The sequence below is a fragment of the Porites lutea genome, chromosome 12, assembly GCF_958299795.1.
Source record: "Porites lutea chromosome 12, jaPorLute2.1, whole genome shotgun sequence".
In the NCBI taxonomy this organism is placed as follows: Eukaryota; Metazoa; Cnidaria; class Anthozoa; order Scleractinia; family Poritidae; genus Porites; species Porites lutea.
The window spans coordinates 4,361,538-4,384,231 of NC_133212.1; the positions used below are offsets into that span (position 1 = coordinate 4,361,538).

The 22,694-nt window shown below is 40.3% G+C and overlaps 1 protein-coding gene across 1 annotated transcript in view; it reads right to left on the reverse strand.

Moving 5' to 3' along the window:
- Nucleotides 1-22,694, reverse strand: part of LOC140921393 (structural maintenance of chromosomes protein 2-like) — a 32,326-nt gene continuing 9,632 nt past the window's right edge. The window contains exons 5-33 of the mRNA XM_073371392.1: nt 22,400-22,510; nt 22,027-22,071; nt 21,380-21,472; nt 21,197-21,274; nt 20,636-20,698; nt 20,341-20,394; nt 19,248-19,343; nt 18,839-19,028; nt 17,849-17,903; nt 17,349-17,469; nt 16,701-16,759; nt 16,210-16,269; nt 15,961-16,018; nt 14,644-14,724; nt 13,515-13,661; nt 11,881-12,003; nt 10,431-10,512; nt 9,624-9,759; nt 9,044-9,168; nt 7,736-7,821; nt 7,315-7,422; nt 6,791-6,856; nt 6,197-6,274; nt 5,751-5,816; nt 5,379-5,507; nt 4,508-4,708; nt 2,866-2,991; nt 2,476-2,627; nt 1-1,637 (exon numbers count right to left, since the gene is read on the reverse strand). Of these exons, the coding sequence (XP_073227493.1) occupies nt 1,250-1,637; nt 2,476-2,627; nt 2,866-2,991; nt 4,508-4,708; nt 5,379-5,507; nt 5,751-5,816; nt 6,197-6,274; nt 6,791-6,856; nt 7,315-7,422; nt 7,736-7,821; nt 9,044-9,168; nt 9,624-9,759; nt 10,431-10,512; nt 11,881-12,003; nt 13,515-13,661; nt 14,644-14,724; nt 15,961-16,018; nt 16,210-16,269; nt 16,701-16,759; nt 17,349-17,469; nt 17,849-17,903; nt 18,839-19,028; nt 19,248-19,343; nt 20,341-20,394; nt 20,636-20,698; nt 21,197-21,274; nt 21,380-21,472; nt 22,027-22,071; nt 22,400-22,510 (3,177 nt within the window). The 3' untranslated portion in view covers nt 1-1,249. The remainder of the gene's footprint in view (nt 1,638-2,475; nt 2,628-2,865; nt 2,992-4,507; nt 4,709-5,378; nt 5,508-5,750; nt 5,817-6,196; nt 6,275-6,790; nt 6,857-7,314; nt 7,423-7,735; nt 7,822-9,043; nt 9,169-9,623; nt 9,760-10,430; nt 10,513-11,880; nt 12,004-13,514; nt 13,662-14,643; nt 14,725-15,960; nt 16,019-16,209; nt 16,270-16,700; nt 16,760-17,348; nt 17,470-17,848; nt 17,904-18,838; nt 19,029-19,247; nt 19,344-20,340; nt 20,395-20,635; nt 20,699-21,196; nt 21,275-21,379; nt 21,473-22,026; nt 22,072-22,399; nt 22,511-22,694) is intronic.

The following is a 22,694-nucleotide window of genomic DNA, read 5'->3' on the forward strand; positions in this document are numbered from 1 at the left end:
CTCGTTCTAATAATTATTTATTACAAATAATAACTTGCTCTAACCAAAGGAAAACTGCATTTAGCTCTTAGACTTTGAACAAAGGTGCAGAATTTTTAGAACATCTATGAAGAAGCTGCGCGTTTTCAGTACGGTAGATTCACGTTTGGGTGTGATACAAGGTTTATGTGATAAAATTGAAACGCGGCCTCGCTAGTACCCTTACGTAAGAGTATTAATTGTAAATTTTACAGTGTGTTATTTATTGCGTTCACTTCAATACACTCGTTCTTATCGTATCCTAATGAAACTTGTAAAGAGCTTGAATGTATTAAAATATAAGATGCAAAGAATGTTGTTTACCCAATAAGAGTGTCAATCATCCACGTTACCACGGCAACAGTAAAGGGAACTGGAAATGTTGTAGTATCTACTTTGTTTTTTACTTTACAACAGAGAATTACTTTCTGTCGCAACCCTTTGTTTACTCAAAGACAGTTGTCATAGTTTAAACAATAAAAGTGCTTGCCATTATACACAAGTAGCAAGCCCTCGACTGAATGAGGAACGAAAAACGAATGATGAAAAATACTTTGTCATAATCATACAGTAGATAACTATACACTTGTTACTACACAAAAACTCAGCCCAACGTATTCAGATAAACGGTAAGTTAATATTAATTTTCTCAGAGAACACCCGACTAAACCATAGTTTCAGCCACCAAGGGAGTACGAAAATGCCTCGGTGAAAATCAAATCAAATGTGACAAGCGTTTTGCTAATTTACGCAGTCTCAAAAATCAAAATAACGCCTGTCAAAATCAATTATAGCCTTTCAGTAATTTCAATGGGTTTGTAAGCGTACAAATCGAAACAAAGGCTTTCTCCCTCAAGTGCCATACGCGGCTATGAAAGGGAGTAAACGAGTCGCTCTAATAGCCGAAGGTTTGAACGGTGCGTTGAAGTTCGCACAGACGGAAAATCTACAGGAAGTAGATCATTGGCAAGCAGAACCCAGATCCTTCTCGCTTTTTTCGGACGGCTATCGTTATTTTTCGTGTCCCAAGGTTTCATGCGATATATTTTCTTTACTGAAGTAAACAAACAACCAAACAAAAATACAAGCGCGCAAAGTAGTTCAAGTGAGCGTGTGCCTTGAATAAGACAAGTGTTACAATGTACAATACGTGCTTGTTCAGAGCCGTGATGAAAAGAAGCTATTCACAATTGCAGTAGAGCACAGGCTACCCATTTTCTCTCCCCATGTTTCAGCCTTGTGTTGGCGTGAGGGGCTGGGGTGGAGCCTCGATTCTGGGTCTTTTGCCTCGATCATCCTTCTTTTTCGCAGTGCTTTTCCCTACTCGTCCCAGTGGCCCTGGGCCATCACCATCCCGAGAAGGCTGGTTCTGAGCATATCGGGTGACAGTCGACACGCCATCGACGAACTTTGTCTTGAACAGGACGTTAGCGTTGTTGAACATCCCGTCCTTAAGGGAAACCACGATGAACTGTGAATGCTTGAAGTGTGCTCTGAGCATCTGGCCGATGTTCTGTGTGTGGGAGAGATCCAGGGCAGCATCTACTTCATCGAGGATGTACAATGGAGCGGGTTTAAAGAGGAGCATGGAGAGAATGAGAGAGAGCGCTACCAGAGACCTGAAAGAGACCGGTAGTTAACCCTTTAAGTCCCAATAGTGACCAAAATCAATTTTCTCCCAATGATATCCGTACATTGTCAAGAGATTAGGTTATGAGAATTTATAAAATGAGCACCTAAGAGAAAAATCTTTGATCCTTTGTCAAATTCTCTCAACTCATTCTTTAAGGAAATATATAGAGATCAGTTTGGAGAATTTGTATGTGGATATTGGGGCTTAAAGGGTTAATTGAGTCATCTGGTGCATTAAGCTCGGTGCAAATGTTGGGCCAATAATGTTGGGAGTTGTTGCGTCTGAGTTGGCAGTGGTGTGCAACTGATGCAACAACTCCCAACAATGTTGGGACCTACAGTGCATCATGGGAAGGATACAACACATAAGACTTGCTGTCTCCAAGGAGACCATGTGTAATGCGCGTACGTGGCCCATAATAAAATGAATTCATAGTAATCCGAGCGAGAAGGGGGCTTATATCCGGGGGTAGGGCTTATCATCTGATGTATTGTTTTGTTAACAGGAAGATCGGCCTATAACTTAAGGGGCTTAAAAGTAACCAATTAAGCACACATTTTTTTAAAGAAAATCTTATTCTTTATTCATTTTGCAGCTGAACCTCTCCACAACGGCCTCCTTGGAGACAAAAGAAAGTGGCCGCAGTAGAGAGGTCTAAACAAGAGTCAATGCATGGACTGCTCCCCCCCCCCCCCCCGAAAAAAAGGCTGTTGTGGAGAGTTGACCGTAAGTGGAGGTTCGACTGTATCTATTTTTTTCATTTTATTTTTATCATTAAAATATTTATTAGCGAGGTTTGCCCTCAGAGAAATAAAGCTCATTACCTTTGACCGCCACTGAGTTCACTAAGACTCTCCTTCCACACGTTGCCGAAGGCGACTTTCACCTCTAGGCCGTCCAGCTCTGTTTGCCCTTCAGGTGGAGCCAGCTTGGCTGTGGTTCCGGGCAAAAGAGTGGAGAATATTGAGCCAAAATCCTACAGATACAAGGAAAACAAAGACAGATTATGTCGCAACTGTTGAGGCTGTGTTCACAATTGCAGAAGAGTAGAGAATATTGAGCCAAAATCCTACAGATACAATGAAAACACGGTCAAATTATATCACAAGTGTTGAGGCTATGTTCACACCAAGTGCACGAGAGCTAATGCCAGGGAAAGGTAGCGGTAGAAAATGGTGTTATGTTCACACTGGATAAATGATGAATAGTCTGACCTTGTTAACTTTCTTCCAAGCGTTTCTCAGCGCTTCATTTTTCTTCTCATCAAGTTCTCTGATAACAGAAGCGATCTTTTCTTTGTCATTTAGGACGATTCGCTTCTTTTTCATTAAATCGTTGTACTACAGGAAAAAAAAAACTATGAGTTGGTAAACACATCAATTGAAGTACAATGTACTTCAACCAAATAAACAATCTACCGATCAATTTAGGTGTCTGGGAAACTGGCCACCTACCCCTCCCCTAAGCCAACATTAACACTTACTTCTCGTTCAGGGCAAAATGTTGGCTTAGGGGAGGGGTAGGTGGGTAGTTTCCCAGAAACCTAACTTGATCCCAATCTAATACCATTTGCTTCAGAAGAGCCCTAAAAGACAGGGTCCTTCCGAAAACAAACAAACAAATATCAAACTGTATTTTCCTGGTCTCAAATAGAAACATGTAAATGTGCTGAGTTGCTAACGGTTTTAATGGGCCTTCACATCCCATCTGATGCTAACGAAGCTTAGCTTGACATCCTGGTGTGACAGCAGAGCCTTTCTTTCGCGTTCTCGGTTTTGGCGTGCTCGACAAAGACTCTGCATGAATCGAATAAGATATCTCTTGGGCATGCGTGGCATGTTGCTTGGAGACAGTTCGAACCCAGGCCTAGTATCCGCGCGCTTAGTACAGCGGGCTCTGTTATGAACATCGTTTTCTCAATAAACGGATGCCCGCACACAAAATTCCAGTTCGACGAGAGGAAACAAGATTGACAAGTTTATGACATAGATGTCACAAACGTCGTTTTATTAAAGTTTTGGCGGCGGAGCCGTGATTCCAAAAAAGGGAGTGGAGACAAGGCCTTTGAAATACTGCCTGCCAGAAAACCTCCGTATTTTGAATAGTCCGCACACCAGTGCGCGGAGAAAACGGATTGGTCGAGGGCCATTCATGTGTCAATCACGTTAGAAGATCCTTCGCATATCTCCCCAGGGAGCAGATGACAAACTGTAAGGGAAAAAGAAATGACGGACTCGGCTGAATAAAGTGTCGATAAAGCTCAAGAACGTCTTAATGTGAGCAGAGAGAAGCAGAAAATTATCATTAAGAGGAAGCAGGAAACGGCTGTGAAGGAGCTGTTTGCTGGACGTGATGTTATGGCAATTTTGCCCACAGGGTTGGGCAAAAGCAAAAACTGAGGATAATTCTTGACTTCTCAATAGCGAAGGAAATCGCGATGGTATTTTTTTTCGAGGGAAGGAGGCAGACTTGGCTTTATTGTTAAAGGTGGGGCCGAGGACAACATTTCGTGTTAAGACAGATCGCAAAAACCGCAGCAAACAAGTCGATAATTGCCCGAAACAGGACGCTCACAAGCAAGGAACCTTGAAATAAAAACGCATCGAAATCCATCAATCACAATTACAAATGTGACATTTTGAACTCTTTGAAATGAACATCTATAGCCCAAGAGGTCCGTTAAGTTGAGGTGATAAACGTGGGGGGCATTCGAAAAATCATGGTTCTCTGAGAGGCGGCATTTCTATTTCTCCCGGCTAACGCCGCTCGTGACGGCTTCGCCGCCAAATCTCACTTGACTACTACACAATACCGCCAACCACGCTGACTATCCACCGCTTTTTTTGACTGCCTTACCTTTTCCTCAGCTTTGCCAAGCATGTTCATTGCCCTCATGTTGACATTTTTCCCTAATTTCTCCTTAGTTTCCTGCAGCTTGCTCAGTCGTCTCGACACCTCTTTCATGTCGTTAGCAGCAAAATCGTACGCCGTGTTCGGTTGACCAAAGAACTGCCTTTCATTCGAGATCCATTCGTACTTTTCCAACATCTGCTCAACCTGAGGACGCAGGAGAATTTTTGACAGGGTTGTGACTCATCAAAAAAATAGAAATAATAATAAATAAAGAAATATGACTCCCTGACTTTGAAATGACCTCCAAATAGTTATCACTGACCTTGCATTTCCAATCTTCTTCAGCCAAATGCCATCAGTGTTCTTCTCTTTATTTTCGGTCACTTTTACTTAAACTTTTAAGTTTCTTTTGGAGTGATTTCGGATTTTTCTTTACGGAAATTGGAGTTTCAAAATAGACCGACTGCACAGTAAATGTATTTTTCCGAAACAAAATGTTCATATGTATAATCTTCACGAAAGCATATGGCAACACTTTTCACCGTTTTTGGCAAGAATTTCAGTTGAACCTCTCCAAAACAGCCACCTTTGGGACAGAAGAATGTGGCCGTTGCAGAGAGGTGGCCGGCCGTTGTAGAGAGGTTTAAACAAGAGTCAATCCATGGAGAGATGGACGTTAGTGGAGGTTCGACTGTTTTTAGTTTTTCCTGACAATTTCTGGGCCTTTTTGGCAACATGCACTGACTTTTTCCTGGTCTCGAACACGTTTCAATTTTTTCCTGACTATGGCGTCTCTGTTTTTGTCTCATTTACGCCAGTTAAAGCCACACTTCAAAGTCCTTAAACTTGAAATGCGGACAAGAGAATAGCCTACCTTAGTGGCTGCGTCTTTGCTGTCTTTATGAAACTTGTTCACCTTATGATCCATCTCTTTTAGTTGCAGTTGAATATCTTGACCTTGTTTCTGCAAATCTCGCTGCTCTGCCACCTTCTCGCTGATCGCCTATTTATACAATACAAAACGACCGTGATTAAGGGTTTTTGAGGGGAGGTTGGGGGAGTTTAGTCTAATTGATAACGAATTGATAGTCTAAGGGTAACAAAATTCACTTGAACTAGCTCTAGTATAGGCTAAGGGTTCCAGCGTCCTAGGGTGGCCGCGACACATCCCCACCCGAAAATTCCTAAAGTAACTCCCCCCCGGCCGGTAGCTCCTTAAACAGATAAACGCAAGTAAATATCATACCTCATTACAGGCCTGTAGAGCTTCCTTTTGTTTATTCAATTCGTCAGCTGCCTCTTGAACTGTTTTCTGCAAGACAGCGAGGGAAGCGTTTACATGTAAGCTGGCTGTCTGCGTCAGACCAACGGTCCACAACGCAAGTTCACACATTTAAGAAAAGCCCCGCGTGTTTCACTTTGCTTCCGTTCGTTGAAGCAGCCAAAAGCCGCATGTGTTCGCCTACGTTTACATCAACTAAAGCAGCACGCGTTAACGTCGGTTCCCTAAAGCCAAGCAAAAGCTGCGCGTGTTTGCCACTGTTAAGCTACACACGTTTGCCTCAGTTTTGAACACCAGTTAAAAGCCACGTAATCTTCAATTATCTGGGTCGTAAAAAATCGCCTCAAAGGCACACTGCGAACTCATAGCACTGTAAACGTACTTTTAAAATACAAACCAAACAGCAATACCTTTGTTTCCTTGGCAGCCTCGGTATATCTTGTGACTTGTTCTTCTGCTTTTTCCAGCGCTTCGTCGATAACTTTCATCTGCAATAAAAAATCTTTTCATCAGAGGTATTTAGAATGACCTTCACGATAAACAGTAAACGTAAATTAGTACCACGCGACTAGGGCCTCGTATGTGTGAAGAAAGATGTCCCAAGTAGAAAGGTCACTCTCCCCGTCGAGTTAACTTCAGCGAGCGATTTTATGTGGAAAAAAACTGACCCCTTTGCCCAAGTAAACAGCACTTGCGCACGCTCTGATTGTCTAAACTGCGCTCGCCCGTGCTTTGATGTCTCGCCTTGACCGAGTTGACCCGGCCAGGCGAGCCAAAGTGTTTATACGGAGAAAGTTGGCGTGGCTAGGAGGGTGACCCGGATAGGCGGGTCACTCTTCTAGCCGAGCCAAAGTTCTGTTTCTAACGTAAACGACTCGCCACGTGTTGTAAGGAAATGTATGAAACGTTGGCTCGCCCAGAGCGGCTCGGTTAGACGGTGAATTGTATAGTGGTCCTTGTATCGCGATCTGTATCGTATCGTTTGCATTTAAACTTAAGCTTACCTGCTGCTCAACGTTGGAAACCTCGTTGTTCAGCTCCTCCATTAATAGTTTCATTTCTTCTACTTCCTATACGTGGGACAAAGAGCAAACAGGTTGTTTGAGAGTTCACAATTTCAGGGTTCGTACACTTTTTCAGGCCATAAATTCAAGGACTTTTTTAAGGGCTTTCCAGGAATTTGCTTCATTCACGACAAACGTTACTAGCACTAGTTCCTCTTAAGGTAGCCTTGATATAGCCTTGTCTACCTGTCCGTAGACGGCGAGCGATGTTAGAGAGAATTACGGCTTTTCGCTCACGCTAAACCAAACAAAAGCCACGCACCTTTGCAAAAATGATGAAAATCCGCGACGAGCAAGCCTTCACTCGTTATACCAAACAGAAGCCAAGGGGACAATTTTTACACCGTAAACATTTGACAGTAGGCTGCGTCTTAAAACCTCCTCACTTCCTAATCACTCATGTGCGCAAACAGTAAGAGGAATTAATAGGAGAATGCTATTCATAGTTAATCTCTTTCAACTACCTGCTGTTTCCCTTTCATGCTTTTGGTTGATTCCTCCGCTTTTTTCTTTGCTTTATTTAAATCTTCCTCTGCCTTTTTCAGTTCCTTCTCGCGATGAGCTTTTGCTTCCTGTAAAAAGAAACATCGGCAACAATTTTGTCGCCGATTGTAGGTTCCAAATAAAATACGAAAATATTTCGTCAAGCACAATTAGTATCGCCTACAATGTGCATGTATGAAACAATGATGCAATGGCAGTACTAGTAAACCATTCTAGACCTCAGCCTTTTGGATCACAGGCTGTCCATACCTGACTTTCATTTCCTCAATGTCATTGTTTTTTCAAGGACTTTCAAGGACCAAAATGAATAAAAGAGAATTTCAAGGACTCTAAAAATTCAAGGATTTTCAAGATGCGTACGACCCCTGCTGATAAACCAACCTTCATTTTATTTTCGACATCTTTGCATTTCTCAGTCGCAGATGCAATTGTTTCCTTTGCTTTCCTCATAAGCTCCTGTTGTTCTTCTGCAAAGAAAACAGGAAAGATTCAGATTCTGATTGTACTGTGGATTACCCCTCCACTTCGTAGCGAGGTTGAAGTCCCAAATTACTAAAATTTACTGAGAACTACCAAACATACAAAACCATTATTGATCCAGGAAGTCAACGAGTAGTATGTTGGGCTGAACGTCCTTACTAGCTAGCCACAAAGCCCGGGGGAAAAGGGCGGGAAGACGCATGAGCGCAAGAAACTAATGGGTTTTACCTTAACAATTGATTGGCCGACAAGGTGGCACGAGTTTTTTCAGCCAATCAAAAAAATTAGCAACACTTCACCACAACAACCTACGCAATCGGACAAGGCGGAGGAGAGAATACGGCAAACCATGTTTGACAAGCGTTGCAATGATTTTGTTTGGAAAAAAAATTCCGCCAAACTCCACCTTCCATACAGCAATTTTAGTGAAGATCACGACAAAACACACAAGTAATAGTTGTTATTCATTCAAAACATTTTGCCGTTTCTGATTAGCTTCAATCCTCAGCCTTATTCTTCATAACGAACTGGCGCTTACCATATTTGGAAGATTCGATGGTATATTTGATTGGAAACGAGGTTGATCGATGGTAAGTTGGCCTGGAAACGAGGCTGCTTGGGTAATAGTTAACTAACAAGAATGGTGTTCACTGCTTTCGCTTTCGAAGACGAAATAGCCGACGTTTTTACTAAAACTGAATGGAAGAAATGTAAGCAAGAATACGTATCGCTTAACGGACGTTGTCTGCTTTTTGAGCGGTATCTGCAAGACAAGACATCTGTTTATTTTTCGAAAACGAGCCGAGAAAATTCAAATAGACCAAAGTTTTGAAAAAAGTCTACGACGAAGTAAGCATGTTAAGAATTTGGAAATACTTTGAATAAATAATACAATGTAAAACAATTTGTTTTTAATTTGGTTTTCGTATGATGTGAAGAATAATGCAGATCCCGGAGGATGTTATCCACAGAGGTCGATAACATTCTCCTCGATCTGAAAAATTCTTCACATCATACTCAGCCTCATCCAATAATTGTTAAATAACTGTAGCGAAGCAGTTGTCCAATTAACGTGATTTAGGACCTGTTTACATGGAGGTGGGGGACCCCAGGTAGGTGAGGTAACCCGCTTAGGTGGGGTAACACGCCTGTCCATATAACCTCTCATTTTAATTTGGTCACGATTACCTCACCTATCAGATGACTTACCGACTGTTTTCTGCATTGTCTCTATCTCCTCCAGCTGATGGTGATGAGTACTCTGTTTCAATCGAGCCTGCACAAGTTCTGCTTCATGAACTTTTAGATCATACTGTTGTTTTATTTGCCGAAATCTGGGACAGGAAAAATATGTGCGATTTCAAACATTTTAAACTAGAAATACATGTATCGCAGAACCTCGCAAAGCTCGAGGGGTGGTGGGGGGGGCATCCATGGAGATGTTATCAATATAAAGCCAGTTTTGGCATGATGCATTTAAATGCAATTTAAAGGAGTTAACAACTAAGAGCGCCTTTAGTGCCTACGGTCAGCGGTCTTTGGCATGCGTATGCCCAGTAGCTGGCTACATCGATCATGTGATTCAGTGGCGCGTTTAGTTTTCCTTCGTGCTCGGTGCTGGGTTCTTTCAGCGTGTGATTTAGCCCTGTCATATTTTGTTTTCAAATTTCCAGGTAAATAGAAAGGGCAGCTGGGGGAAGATCCCTCTTGCAGCAGACGATTTTGTGGGTTAGGATTTTAAATTAAGTAGACCACATAGCTAAAAGTATTTTGAATTGTTCCGTCTTACTTGTCTGCCACTTTCTTGCAAGAGTCAAGTTCTTTGATAACTTGTTTTAACTCAGCGTTCTTTGACTGAAGCAAAGATTGGGCTTCATTCAGTTCTTGTAACTTGACCAAAATTGATGTATGCGTTGATCGAGCTCCTGGAACAGAAAAAAACATGAGTCTACAGGTCAAATTATACCAAGAAAGACCGAAAAATCTTTCTGTAAAATATCTTATTCCTCGGTTCAACGATAACGACAATAACAACAATTTCAGTTTTCAAACACTTAAAACCTATTTCAGTAACTTTCTAAAAGATTTTAAATAACTTAACAGAGTGTTGGTACCTTAGCTTTGAAGTACTTTACTCAGCTTTTGCAAATTTCTCTGGTATGACCAATGTGAAGCCGGGTGAAAAATCTCGAGCTACTTTTCTAACCTTGGGGCATTTACCCAGGAATTCATGGTTATGCATTCTGGTAAGTTATCAGTGAGGTACGGCGTGCTTCGAGAACTTATTGGTTTACTTGTATTTTACACAGCAAAGAACAAATACAAATGCATTTTTACTCAAATGCATTTGATAGGATATCAGATCAAAGTGCGCGAACAGTGCTGGTGATCAGTGGTTGGTCTAGTTAGGTATGCGCAGTAGTTCTCAACATCGTTCGTGCGGGGTATTTTTCGGGGAGATTGATCGCTGAGAAGTTTGTTAATCTTGCCATTTTTTTAAGAGCAAATTTTGGCGACTGTAAGTTAGTACAAAGGATTCGTAATAAATGAATCAAGTCATCGCTCTTTGTGACAGGTACCTGACAATCTCACTTACCCCCTGTAGCGGTCCCCTGGGGATCAAACAGGTCACCACCCAGCGTCACTGTCCTGGCCTGAACTTTAGGGTCATAAGTAACCTGTGTAACAAAAACAACCATGAGCAGAAAACATAATAGGTTATTCACCTCCTTTTAGGTACCTCATCCGCAAAAAAACATGAAAACAACGACAAAACAAAACACAGTCAAGCAGGTAATTTAATCGTTAAATGGTTTCCCTTAATTACTGAAACTGACATCTGTCGCTTCTGACAGCCGCCACCTTTTCCTAGACTCCAATAAGCTACTTTTTAACAGCCTTGGCCTCTACAAAATCGTGGTTCTTTTTTAAAAGGGTACCATTGTAGTGCGTTTAATTCATAGTCCCCTTTTTCTCGTAAAATCGTCGAAATCGAGCGCTTACAGCAATCGGCCTTCGTAAAAACATCTGGAGTCATACTAAAGGTAGATCATCAGGCAAGACAAAATAAATAAAGAAACGGGCGGGTAAATCAATATCCAGTGGTTAAGTATCAAGGAAACCTTAACCAACTGTGATATCTAATGGAAAACGTTTTATCAGCAGATAAAGCTATCCACTGAACTCTTGACCAGCTTTGTGGCAAGCGTAACCTCTCAATACAGGTTTCAGTTCACTATGACAGGATGCTCCAGGCCATAAATGTACGCATGCTAGGGGACCTAAGGCCAGCCAGACGGTTAGCGAGACGGAACGATGGCATTTTCGTGGGCGAAAGTTTACAACCAGAAACAAGAGATAACGCTGGAAAGCTACACTTAAAGAACGAATTATATTTTTCTAGGCAATCAGAAGCGGGCAAGAATAGCCACCCAGAATCTCTCCCCTCCTCCCCATCTAAACAATAGGGAGTTTAAGATACCACGACAGCGACGGCCACGAAAACGTCGCTCAAAAAGTGACTTTGGGTTCTTTCAATCTCTATTACGATTTCTCCAACTCAATTACTTTGTCAAATGCAAGCGAACTCTTTTTGAGCCGAATTACAAAGAAACATATTCATCTTCACAAACAGAAAGATTATTTAGCCGTCGCTTGGTTATGTCCTTCATGAAACGTGAAAATAGGCATTTTCCCGTCGCAGTCGGGCAGTGACGGCAAAGAAATGTACAAAAAAGCGTGATACACGTGCAGAGTTGTTGTTTTGCCTATTCAACCTATTGCCTTTTTGACGCTCTCGTTGTCGTCGCCGTCGTTATGAAAACAAAAACTTTTCAGCATAGGGTTAAGTGTGCGATGACGAATCGTGGTGTTTGGGAGGATATCTCTATGAATGCCCGGCCTTTCCAGTGGTCGACGGATGATGATGATGAAGTGTGCAGGGTACACGAAATACAACATTGCTCGTGGACGAGGGAGTTAAGCGACGCAAGACTTTTGACCTACATCGTACAAAGGTAGAATATAAAAACGCTTTTGATTCCAACCTTTTTGGCGTTGTCCATGTTGTCACACACAAAGGTGGTACCAAAGACATAAGCCATAGCAGCCTTGATTTCCTCATCATAGCCAACAAGGGAAAGAGCGAGGTACACATTATCTTTACCAACCTAGCAAGAAACAAGTTTTACTGCATTGAGAATGAATGTTAAAAGCTTTAAACAAAAAGTTAAATTATTGGAAAATTAATTCGGGGAGTAAAAGGAGGTTGCTGAAGCAAAGAGCACGTTCCAGGCTCTCAGATATTAGTCATGACAATAGGACAATTGCACGATGACGTCATTTTACTACAACTACCAGAATCCTTCAGTTTGTTGTTTTCTTGTACAAATTAGGACTATTTTTCTTTAATCCTCAGCCGGATTGACAAATTTCAATAACAAAGCAAAAACCGAAATGAATTCTGGTAGTTGTAGTCAAATGTCGTCATCGTGAAAATGGCCTAATTTTATTATAAACAAAAAATGAGAGCGAAATGAAAAAACACGCAAACAAACAAATACACGGTTTGCTGTTTTTGATTGAAAATGGGGATTTTTTTCTCCGGTTTGGCCTACTGTCCACGCGTATCCGGTGAAAACGGGCTACCAGAAACGCATCTTTTCAAAAACGCTCTCCAGTGTGGAGATGTCTGACCGTCTTTCTGTACTCGTATGGAAGGATAAAACAAAGGTTGTTGAAAACGATTACGTCACGGAGTTGGATACCAGTAAACGCGCATACTCCCATCAAAGATGGTACCGTTTTCAGTTGCATGTTGACGGACAAAACCAATTCAAAAACGCAACGTGTGGACGCAGATTTTTTGTAAAACGGACAAAAAATCTCCAAGTTCAAACAAAACCAGATACGTGTGGCCTGGGCCTTAGAGCACTGGCATAAGAAGTTTCTTACCAACGAAGTGATATTTATTTTTTGCATAGGATACCGAAAAATTCCGAAAATAAGTCCCGGGGCTTACATACGGAGGGAAATTTGCGTTTCAAAATCGGCTATGCTTATACTGGGAGGGAAATATGCGTCTCAAAATCCATTGGGCTAGCTAATAGTAGGAAGGAAATTTATGTTAGTAATTTGCAGCAATTCTCTACTGAAACCCGCCTTGAGGACGTAGATCTTTCTAAAACTCAGCCATGCAAGTACTTTGTCTATATGGACCGAGGAAACCAAGCCAAGACTGAAGAGTGAACTACGCAAACAGCAATATGCTGTGACACTTTTTGACTTTAATCATTGGGCACACGTAATAGTTCTATGTGTTACTGTACAGTTTTTGCTTTGTTTTATTTTGAATTTGGGGGCAATTTCCGAGTACAAGCCCCCAGGGGCGTGTATTTGGAGGGGCGATTTATCGGAGGGTTTTTTGCGTTACGAGTTTGGGGGGGGGGGGGGGCTTAAATTTGGAGGGGTTTATTTTCCGAATTTTACGGTATATGGCAGTAATCAATCTACCTACGAATGCTGCGCTTACAATGCTCAATTATTGTTGAAGACGCCTACCGCATGCATGCATACATCGTTCATTGACTAGGTCCGATCAAAAGGATGACATATGTCCTTTCACGAAGCAAAAATTATTTACAGCTCTGCATAACTATGTAACAAACAAAGGCCAACTCACCAGACCTTCAGCTCTTTTAACAACATCACCAGAAAGAGTTCTGGAGGCTATTTTATTCAATGGAATGAACGTATAACGCCGTTTGAGCTTGCCATTACTTATCAACTTTTTCCCAGTTACCTCTGTATCGACCACCACGTTATAGAGCTGAAAATAACATTAGAGACCTTTAGATTCTAAAGCCCGGAGCAAACGGACGCAACATTGTTGGCCAACAACTCCCAACATTGTTGGATGTTACATGTTGCGTCCGTTTGCACACCCTGTTGCATGTTGTTGCGCAAAGTTTGAAACCGGTCAAACTTTTCAGCCAACAACTCCCAACATTTCTTTTGTTCCGTGATCGCCGAAGCGTAGCGCAACAATGTTGGATCCGTTTGCACAGCTCTTCCAACATTGTTGGGGCCACGCACGCTCATTACGCATGGATTACAAAGACTTATGGGTTGTATCCTTCCCACAATGCACTGCAGGTCCCAACATTGTTGAGAGTTGTTGCATCCGTTTGCACACCACTGCCAACAAGCACGCAACAACTCCCAACATTGTTGGCGCAACAATGTTGGGAGTTGTTGCGTCCGTTTGCACGCAGCCTAAGAAGAGGACAACTACAACAAGAAGATTTTCTCAGTCCCAAGCATTGCGTGACCGGGAAGGGGATTTTGAACGTGCGGCGTGGCTACTACGCCAAAAGTAACGGCCATCGGTAGCTACAGTACGATGAAGAACCGATCTAAGGAAGCGCTAAGGTCAAATTTTTTTGCCACATTTCTCGTCGTCTTGAGGTCATGACTTGACGTTTGGAACTAAATTGACATTTTCAAGGAAGGAAAATCTTTGGTCTAAGCTCAAGCGAAGTTTTGGAGCGATTGAAGGAGAATGAAGGTAATTTTTGCGCTTTTTCCTCTGGACGCATAGCACAGCCGAGTTTTCCCTAGTCTTCTTCTTAGTAGAGACCAAAAGATTAAAACTTGCTATAATGGCCTTTATAGGGCCGGAAACCGTAAGAAATATATTCATGAATCATGAAGTCGATAATGTCACACTCAGTGCGCAGTCAGATAAATCTGTCATGCTAGCCGGGATTGATTGTTTAATGATATCCCATTCTTAATACCAATGTATTTACCTTTGGACCAGCAGTAACCTCCAGTCCAGTAGCAGTTGACACATCTTTGACTTGAATAAGCTGGGCCACTAAACCTTTGACCTGTGCAATGGACATACATGTACACACTGTTTCAAGCCCTTTGAATAGACCTTTTTACCGATACGGCAGCCATATTGAATTAATACGATTTAAGGAGTATTATAGGATGCCCAGGGGGCATGAGCACATTTCGTTTGTATTTTGGAGCGCTTTTCGGGACATTTGTTCTTAAAGTTTTGTTAGAATAAGATTGTTATGGGAAAAAAGATCCCTGTGCCTTGTTTGGATGTGATAATGATCGCCTTTTTCCCGAGAAATATACAGTGAAAGACAATATTTCTAATAGTAAACTAGAAAAAGGCGATCATTATTACATCCAAACACGGCACAAGGATCTTCTCTCTCATTACAATCTTGTTCTAATAAAACTTTAAGAAAAAATGTCCCGTAAAGCGCTCAAAAATACAAACGAAATGTGCTCATGCTCCCTGGGCATCCTATAATACTCCTTAAATCGAATTAATTCAATATGGCCGCCGTATCGGTCGACTCCCGATAACTCGAACCTTCAAAACAGTTTGAGTTAGCGGGAGTTCGAAGCAAATAACCAAAACTAAGGACTGAATGAGATGGGGGAGGAATGCAAGTACATGTATCATGTACACTTTTCTTCAAGGGCAGCAAGAGATATATTGATATTTTGAAAAAGAAGTCGAGCAACGAAGCTTTGATTAGTGAGTACAGCGCTAAACATTGTATTTGAATTGGACTCGGACAAAAAAGTAAAGAATCTTAAAGAAAAAGAAAACACTATCGTTTTGAGAGAAATTCAATGTCTTGGACTGCAGTTCACTGCGTTCTTTTCGAAGTTTCACGAGCTTAAAACATGATTCGAGAGTAAAATTGTATAGAACTGATCTGAAGGAAACCAAAACTTACTTCGAGTTAGCGGGAGGTTCGAGTTATCGAGGGTAAAAAAGTAATGAATGAAGGAAATCAAAGGGAAATCGATTTTGATTCGAGTTATCGGGAGTCGACTGCATAAGCAAGCCAGTATGTATACACGAGTTTGTAATACAGTCAAAGCTCTCGCAGCTACTTCGGGAATCAAAAACGGTGGTCTCCACTAGTTTGATAGTTTACTGTTGATGAAAAGCTTTTTTTAATTAAATAAATAAAACAATGTCTTCTTTACTTTGGTTCTCGAATCAGTCTATTACAGCAAACCACCTCCTACAATTTAACTGTACCGCTCCCTGAACAGAGAAAGCACCATAAACAGCATTTTTGACTGACCTTACTGCGATTGAAATTTGCCTCTGGGTCCTTATATTCAAACTGAAGGTTTGGAAACCTGAGGATAAAAAGGAATAGCCATTTTCAGGGCTCAAACTAAACTTGACAATAAAGATGCAAAGGACACCCTTTGTAAATGGAAAAATGAAATGTGATAGCCGAATTTTACTTATAAACACATTGTACATGTGTACCATTCAACGTATTTTTTCCTGGATGGCAATTTAGAAAAAGTGTCATAGCACATACTTGGCCTCAAGAGTTTCCACTTTCTCTCTCAGATTCGAAACTTCAGCCTCCAACTCACGCCTGAAACGACAAGAAATAGTACATTTCTTACGACCTCTAAATAAGTTCTGACGTTGCATTAACTGCATTAGCTAAATAAAAACTTAAACAACGTCACCCATGTTCACATTCGCATGCCCCATTTAGACCATGTTTTGATACGTTACGTTCTGATTTATGATTAAAATATTCACTTTTTAGTAAAAATTGTTTTTTTCCTTACTCCCGGCTATTTTCTTCGAGCTCCCGATAACTCGAACGTTTTTCGATTTCCCTTGAAGGTTCGAATTATCGGACGTCGACTGTAATAAAATCACTGATACTGTGGCAACCACAAGTCAGTGATTTTTCTGGCAATTTTTGGGAGTCACTAGATTTAGTAGCAATCGCTAGAAGAGACTTGTTATGGGACACGTAGGTTACACATGAAACAATAAACAGTCACCACACACCTTTTTGCAGTGAGCATTTCCTCTTTTCTTTCTTCATAATTAAGCTTTCTCATTTCATCCTTTACAAAAATGCAAAATTAATTTACTGCAATAGCAAAAGTATTATTGTTTTTACTTGCTAGCCAAACTGACCTAAGACAAACCAAGAGCATCATAGGTTTGGTACATCTTTTGAGGAAATAGCATTTAAAATGGAACATTTAATACTTAGTGAATGACTGGTCCCTCGAGAAACAGATAATTTTGTTTCCAGAGGTAGAGACGAGGGAAACATTGAGATTCTTGGGGAAACGAAATTAACTGTTTCCAGGGTGGCCATGCAGTCTTTATGTGACTTGTTAAATAGCTGGAATTCTGAAGCTGGAAATTCATTAAACCTCACTGTAACGGCGGTCGTCGGTCAACTTTCGCGGGTAACAGTGCACTCTTACCCTCTGACGTCATAGATTTTGGCGAGAAACAGTTTCATTAATAGATATCATGTGACCTCAAAGTAACCAATGAGAGCACGTGCTGTTGGGAAAACATTTCAAGCTATATAACAATCCTAACTGTTTTTCAATCATTTTACATTGATATCTCCAAAAATAGAGCCACAAAGGATGATAAGAGTCTACAAAGCAAGAGGTCATCAGACATTTCACTTACCTCAAGTTTAGTTTTACTCTTTTCAATTGCATCATAAACATCCTTGTCTTTCTTGTAACTTTTTTCGGTGTTTTTCAGCTCTGACTGCTTTTTCTTTAACTCTGACTGTGCATGCTTCAATCTGAAAAAAGAAAAGAAAAATTCAAGTCATACATTTTGGAAAACTACAACTGCTGCACATAAAATGGCTGGGTTAGACTGCAAACAGTTGTTTTTTCCCTCAAAATCGGATTTTCAAGGTGATTGTAATGCTATTGGGCTAAAAATTCTGTTCTTAACTTTCCTATGGTGTAACAGGTAAGTGAAGTTTTTTGGGGGAATTCAAATTACAGAAGAACTGCAATCAATTCTGCTCATCAAAAATTTTACCCTTGGGCTAGTACATGCTAGCTTTAGCTTGCCCCCAAAACAAGCTGTAAAACAGACTTTGCACTCTAACATTTGATTCTGAAGACAAGAAACCAGGTCTTGGACTGGCAAAATGGAAAAAGCTGACTTACTTCATCTGAGCCTGTTTGGATTCAGTCTCGGCAGAGCTGATTTCATTCTTGTATGCTGTGGATCAAGAAAAGAGGGTGAAAAATGTTGCCATACATGTGCTGACACAAGGGTCTGGGAAATCAGTGGATAGCCATGTACAGCATAGCAGAGAGAACCCTGCAGTTATAGCTGACAAACCTGCAATTAGCCCCACTCCCAGACACATATCACACCAATTTGAATAGCCCCCTCCTCACTGCATAGAAGTTAACTCACCACGCCCTGAAACATCCCTTAATTTCAAACAAAAAGAAAACAGCAACAAACTTACCCCAAGCAAAGTTCTGAAATTATACAACAGCGGAACCGAGCCATTTTGGCACATTTTGCAGCTCCATAGAGGATGCAGTGTATTAATGACCAGAGGTATTACTCTGGGCAAGTTCATCCTTCAGGTGACAATCATCGAAGCAGAGGCCATTATGTCTGTTTACGAACCCGTTTTAAACAATTCAAACCAGGGTTGATGGACATTTCAGAATGGTAAGGTTACGGCTTGAGAACAGATTATTTTCAAGACGAAAGGGAAAGTGACGTTAATTTTGAATAAACATATTGTATATATGAAAACCGTACATGCGAACTGGATGAGTGATTGTTGTACTTGCCCGACCATTTTGTAACTCACCAAGGCAAGCGGGCGAGCACCAATGTCCAACCCTGTATATGCACTTAGTCAGAGGGGAATTGAAAAACCAAAAAGAAACAAAAAACACTTTCCAGGCCACTACATTCAAAGTTGAGGAAAATTCAAGAACTTTTCAAGGACTTGCATAGAAATTAAAGTACTTTTCAAGGAAAAATGGAATTCAAGGCTTTTTCAACGACTGCCCATATAATTCAAGGACTTTACAAGACTGTGCGAGCCCTGTTTTCGCATACTTTAATTAATTTGCTCTAGCTAAGAGTTTATTTATTTAGTGATAACACAGGTGCATAGGTGAACATACTCATGACTTGGTCGGCAAGTGTCTTGTCTTCTCCTCCTTCATTACTGGATAATCCTGCCGACACAGCATGGAAATGATCCTGAGCTGCTTGAACTGCATTGCTGTCTGCTTGGCCTGTCTGCTCCAGCTTCACAAGAAGATCACTTAGCTTCTTTAGTTCTTTTTCTTTGTTTTTCAATTGAGATTGATCCTTGGAAAGGTTAAAAGAATGTAGTGAATTAAATGATTAGGATTTAGGACATTGCTTGGTCCTTTTTTATGAAGTACAAGCAATGAAATTTTGAGTCTTCTCTCTTTCAGCTGGTAAAGGTAAGCTGGGAGGCAGCTCTTAGCTTCTGGTAGAGTTGTAAAATACACAAAATAATACATTTACAATAATATGACAGTAATACATGTACCATAAACTCACATCATCAAAGCTTTTTAGAAGTGTTTTCTTCTTTTTCTTCTCTGCTGCTAGGGAGTCTTTTACATGTTTGAGATCAGAATTTGCTTTTACATCAATCTGTTGACAGAAACCATAACAATTATTTTTATCAAAAATTCCTTTACTAGTTACACTGTAAGTATCCATGCTTATACATGTAAGCGCTTTGATTCCGATTGTAACTGGAAAGTTAATTTTCATATATGCTGAACAGATAAATCTCTTCAAGCCAGCCTTTGGAATTAATGATATTCTAAGAAAGAAACAAAATTATTGTCACAATTGTCACACAAGGTTTGCCGTCTATGTCTTCTTTCCTCGTCCGTCCTGTTGCATAAGCTCACTATTACCAAAGAGGAGCAAGAAGCAGCCCTGGGCAAGCAAAATGTCAGAGCTGCATGCCCTCCCCCCCCTTACCCCCCTGCAAAAAAGCTGGAATTTAATTAAGTTTTTTTCCAGCTCTGCCAGTGACTTCTGACAATAGTTGAACGTCCCAAAAGTGATCGCCCAAAATGCAAAAATTCAAAGGTCTCTCACAAGAGGATTTCAGGGTATTTGACCCATTGCCCCTGGAAATTTTGCCAAAAAATGTGTTTTGAAACTAGTCAAGCGGTTTTCTGCGCACGGTCTTGCTATAAAGAGCCAAAACTTACCACAAAGCCGTTTACAGGTCGTACGTTCTGCAGCCTTCTGATCCAGAAACAAAATATTAGCCAGCGAGGTTTGGGCATGCACAGAAAGCAAAATTTTGAGATACTTTTTGCTTTCTCTCCTCCCCTCTTTTTTCGCTTTTCTTGCCTCATTTTTTTCTTTTGCTAAGCATTTAGTAGGCTTCATTTTGGTGGGAAGGTTTCAGGAAAGCTTTTAGAAAGATGATGTCACAAGCAGTAGAAGCGACGTGGTTCACAGGCGGTTACGGCGGCACAGGGGCGAATGGGTTAATGCCCTAAAATTCAACACATATACACCCTCCTAATCCCAAGACCTTAAAATCTTAAGTGCCACATGACACTATTAAAACTCAGTAAAAACTTGAAAATAATAATAATGAAAAAAATGCCAAGGTAATGGGTACCTTAGAAACTTCATCAAATTTTTTCTCCAACTTTGCAATCACTTCTCCTGATTCCTGATGGTAGAAAAACATTTTCATCAGAAAGAAATTACATGTATATCTCTATTGGTTACTCAAATGTGGAAAAAAACAAGGCAGTCATTTCTTGATGGTTTTATAAAACAGTGATCAAGGAAAATGCTAAGAAAGGAATTGACATATTTTTTTGAAACAATTTGCACTCTCTCTGACTGATGAGCATAATTTGATTAAAACAAGTCAGTGTTCACAGAATTTTCTATCATAAAATACTTACAGCATTTCTCTTTGTTTCAAGTTCAGTGATGACAGCATTAAGTTCTAGCACTTTCTCTTCGATCTACAAGAGCACCCGTACAAAATGCATTTGAATTAATTTAAAAATTGAATTAAAAAAATGTTATGCTAGCAGAAAACCACTTTCTGTGCACATGGCATATTAGGGAGTTTAAGATCCAATGACACAGACGGCAACGAGAATGTAAAAAAAACAATTGGTTTAATGAGCAAAACAACAACTTCGCACGTGCATCATGATTTTTTGTACATTTCTTTCCTGTTTTTGCATGTCTACAACGTGAAAATGCCAAATTTTACGGTTTATGGAGGACGTAAACAAGCAATGACAAAATTTTATTTCTGTATTTGAGCTTGGCTATGGTCCGTTGAAATTCAGCTTCTGGAGGGTTCGCCTACATTTGACAAAGTAAGTGCGTAGGAATAATCGCTATTAATATAAAGACTGAAGGAACCGACATTCACTTTTTAAGCGATGTTCTCGTTGCTGTCCGCGTTGTTGAATCTTAAAGTCACTATTTAAATTCTTGACAGACTTCACCTCCTTGTAATTTTCCTGGAGTTTCCTTATGCTTTCTCGTATTTCCTCAAGTTCAGTTACAGATCTTTTCTGTACATCCTAAAAGAAAGAAAAAAGCAACAGTAACCATACCAGTGCCTGGATCAATTTGAAGGCTTTTCCAGATGAAGATAAAAATACATTGTTCAAGTACCACTGTTTTACCTCAGCCATTACAAACTGGTGAGCTATGTAGAGTCTTGAGAGATGTTCAACTTCACGCATGACCTTCTGGTATTCAAGATACGAGGCTCTTTCCTACAAGCAGGGAAATCACAGTTTGCATCAAACTATGAGATTCAGCAAATATGTACACGCTAATGCACACATCCCAAAAAATCTGTTAGCAGACAGATGACGACAATTGGCTAACACTTAACATGTTAAAGTGAATATCACTCATGTATTTGTCAACCTTTGGCTGGCAGCTGACAAACACTCCGTTCACAGTATTTTAATGATCTATGTGACAATGGTCTTCACAAAAAGATTCTTGTCCACATAAATAGTCTTGAGCAACATAAAGACCTACACTGAAGCTGACCATGCACTAGATTTGGCTTGGTATCGCTAAGGCCTGGAGTATCACAGAGAGTAAGATTTTTTGACATCTTTTCAACTGGTTAATGGACCCAGCAGCAAGTTCTAACACTTGTAGAACATGGTGCAGTCAGGCTTTTGATTGGATATGACTAATAAAGGTCCAACTTCTACATGTATCAACTGAGTTCCTGAAACATTGGGTGTTTGGCAATTATGATTTTGTGCAAGGAACTGCACATAATGAAAGCTCTTTTACATAGTTAATGTACCTCTTTCAGCTTTGTCAGTGTTGGTGTTATTTCCTCAGCCAAAATCTAAAAAAAAATAATGATACATTGCAATAATATATACATGTATATATAAAAAGAATTTGACCAAGTTGTTAATTTCATATCAAATATAAAGGTAAGAAAAAAATAAACAAAATTTTGAGTTGTACGCATTCAGTACTTCCACACTGGACATTGAAAGCTTCATTATTTATAGTAGTAAGCAAAATCACACTTATTACAACATGTATAAGTACAGTGTAACTGCGTGTACATTGCAGTATATGGAAACTTTTTAGTGTCTATATACATAAAAATTTTCACAAGGTACAGTAGATTGCAATCAAAACACAAAGTTAAATGAGGATCTTACAGTTTCAATCTCTTGCAGCTTGCTGTCTTTCTTCTCGATGGTGCGCTGAGCAGATTGCTTTTTACTCTCGTACATTCTTGTTCCTGCTGCTTCTTCTATCATGGACAAAATCTACAAAGAGGACAAACATTTCTATTCAATCATCCAGGGATGTCATTTAAATTTCAAGTTATGCAATTAGTAGCAAGGAAATTAAACAGCTAGGAAGTTATTTTGATTTTATTTTGCTTTTGTTGCCTATGTAATTAAAAACTGTGACAATGACTGCCATAAAGATTCTTACAAAGTATTGTAA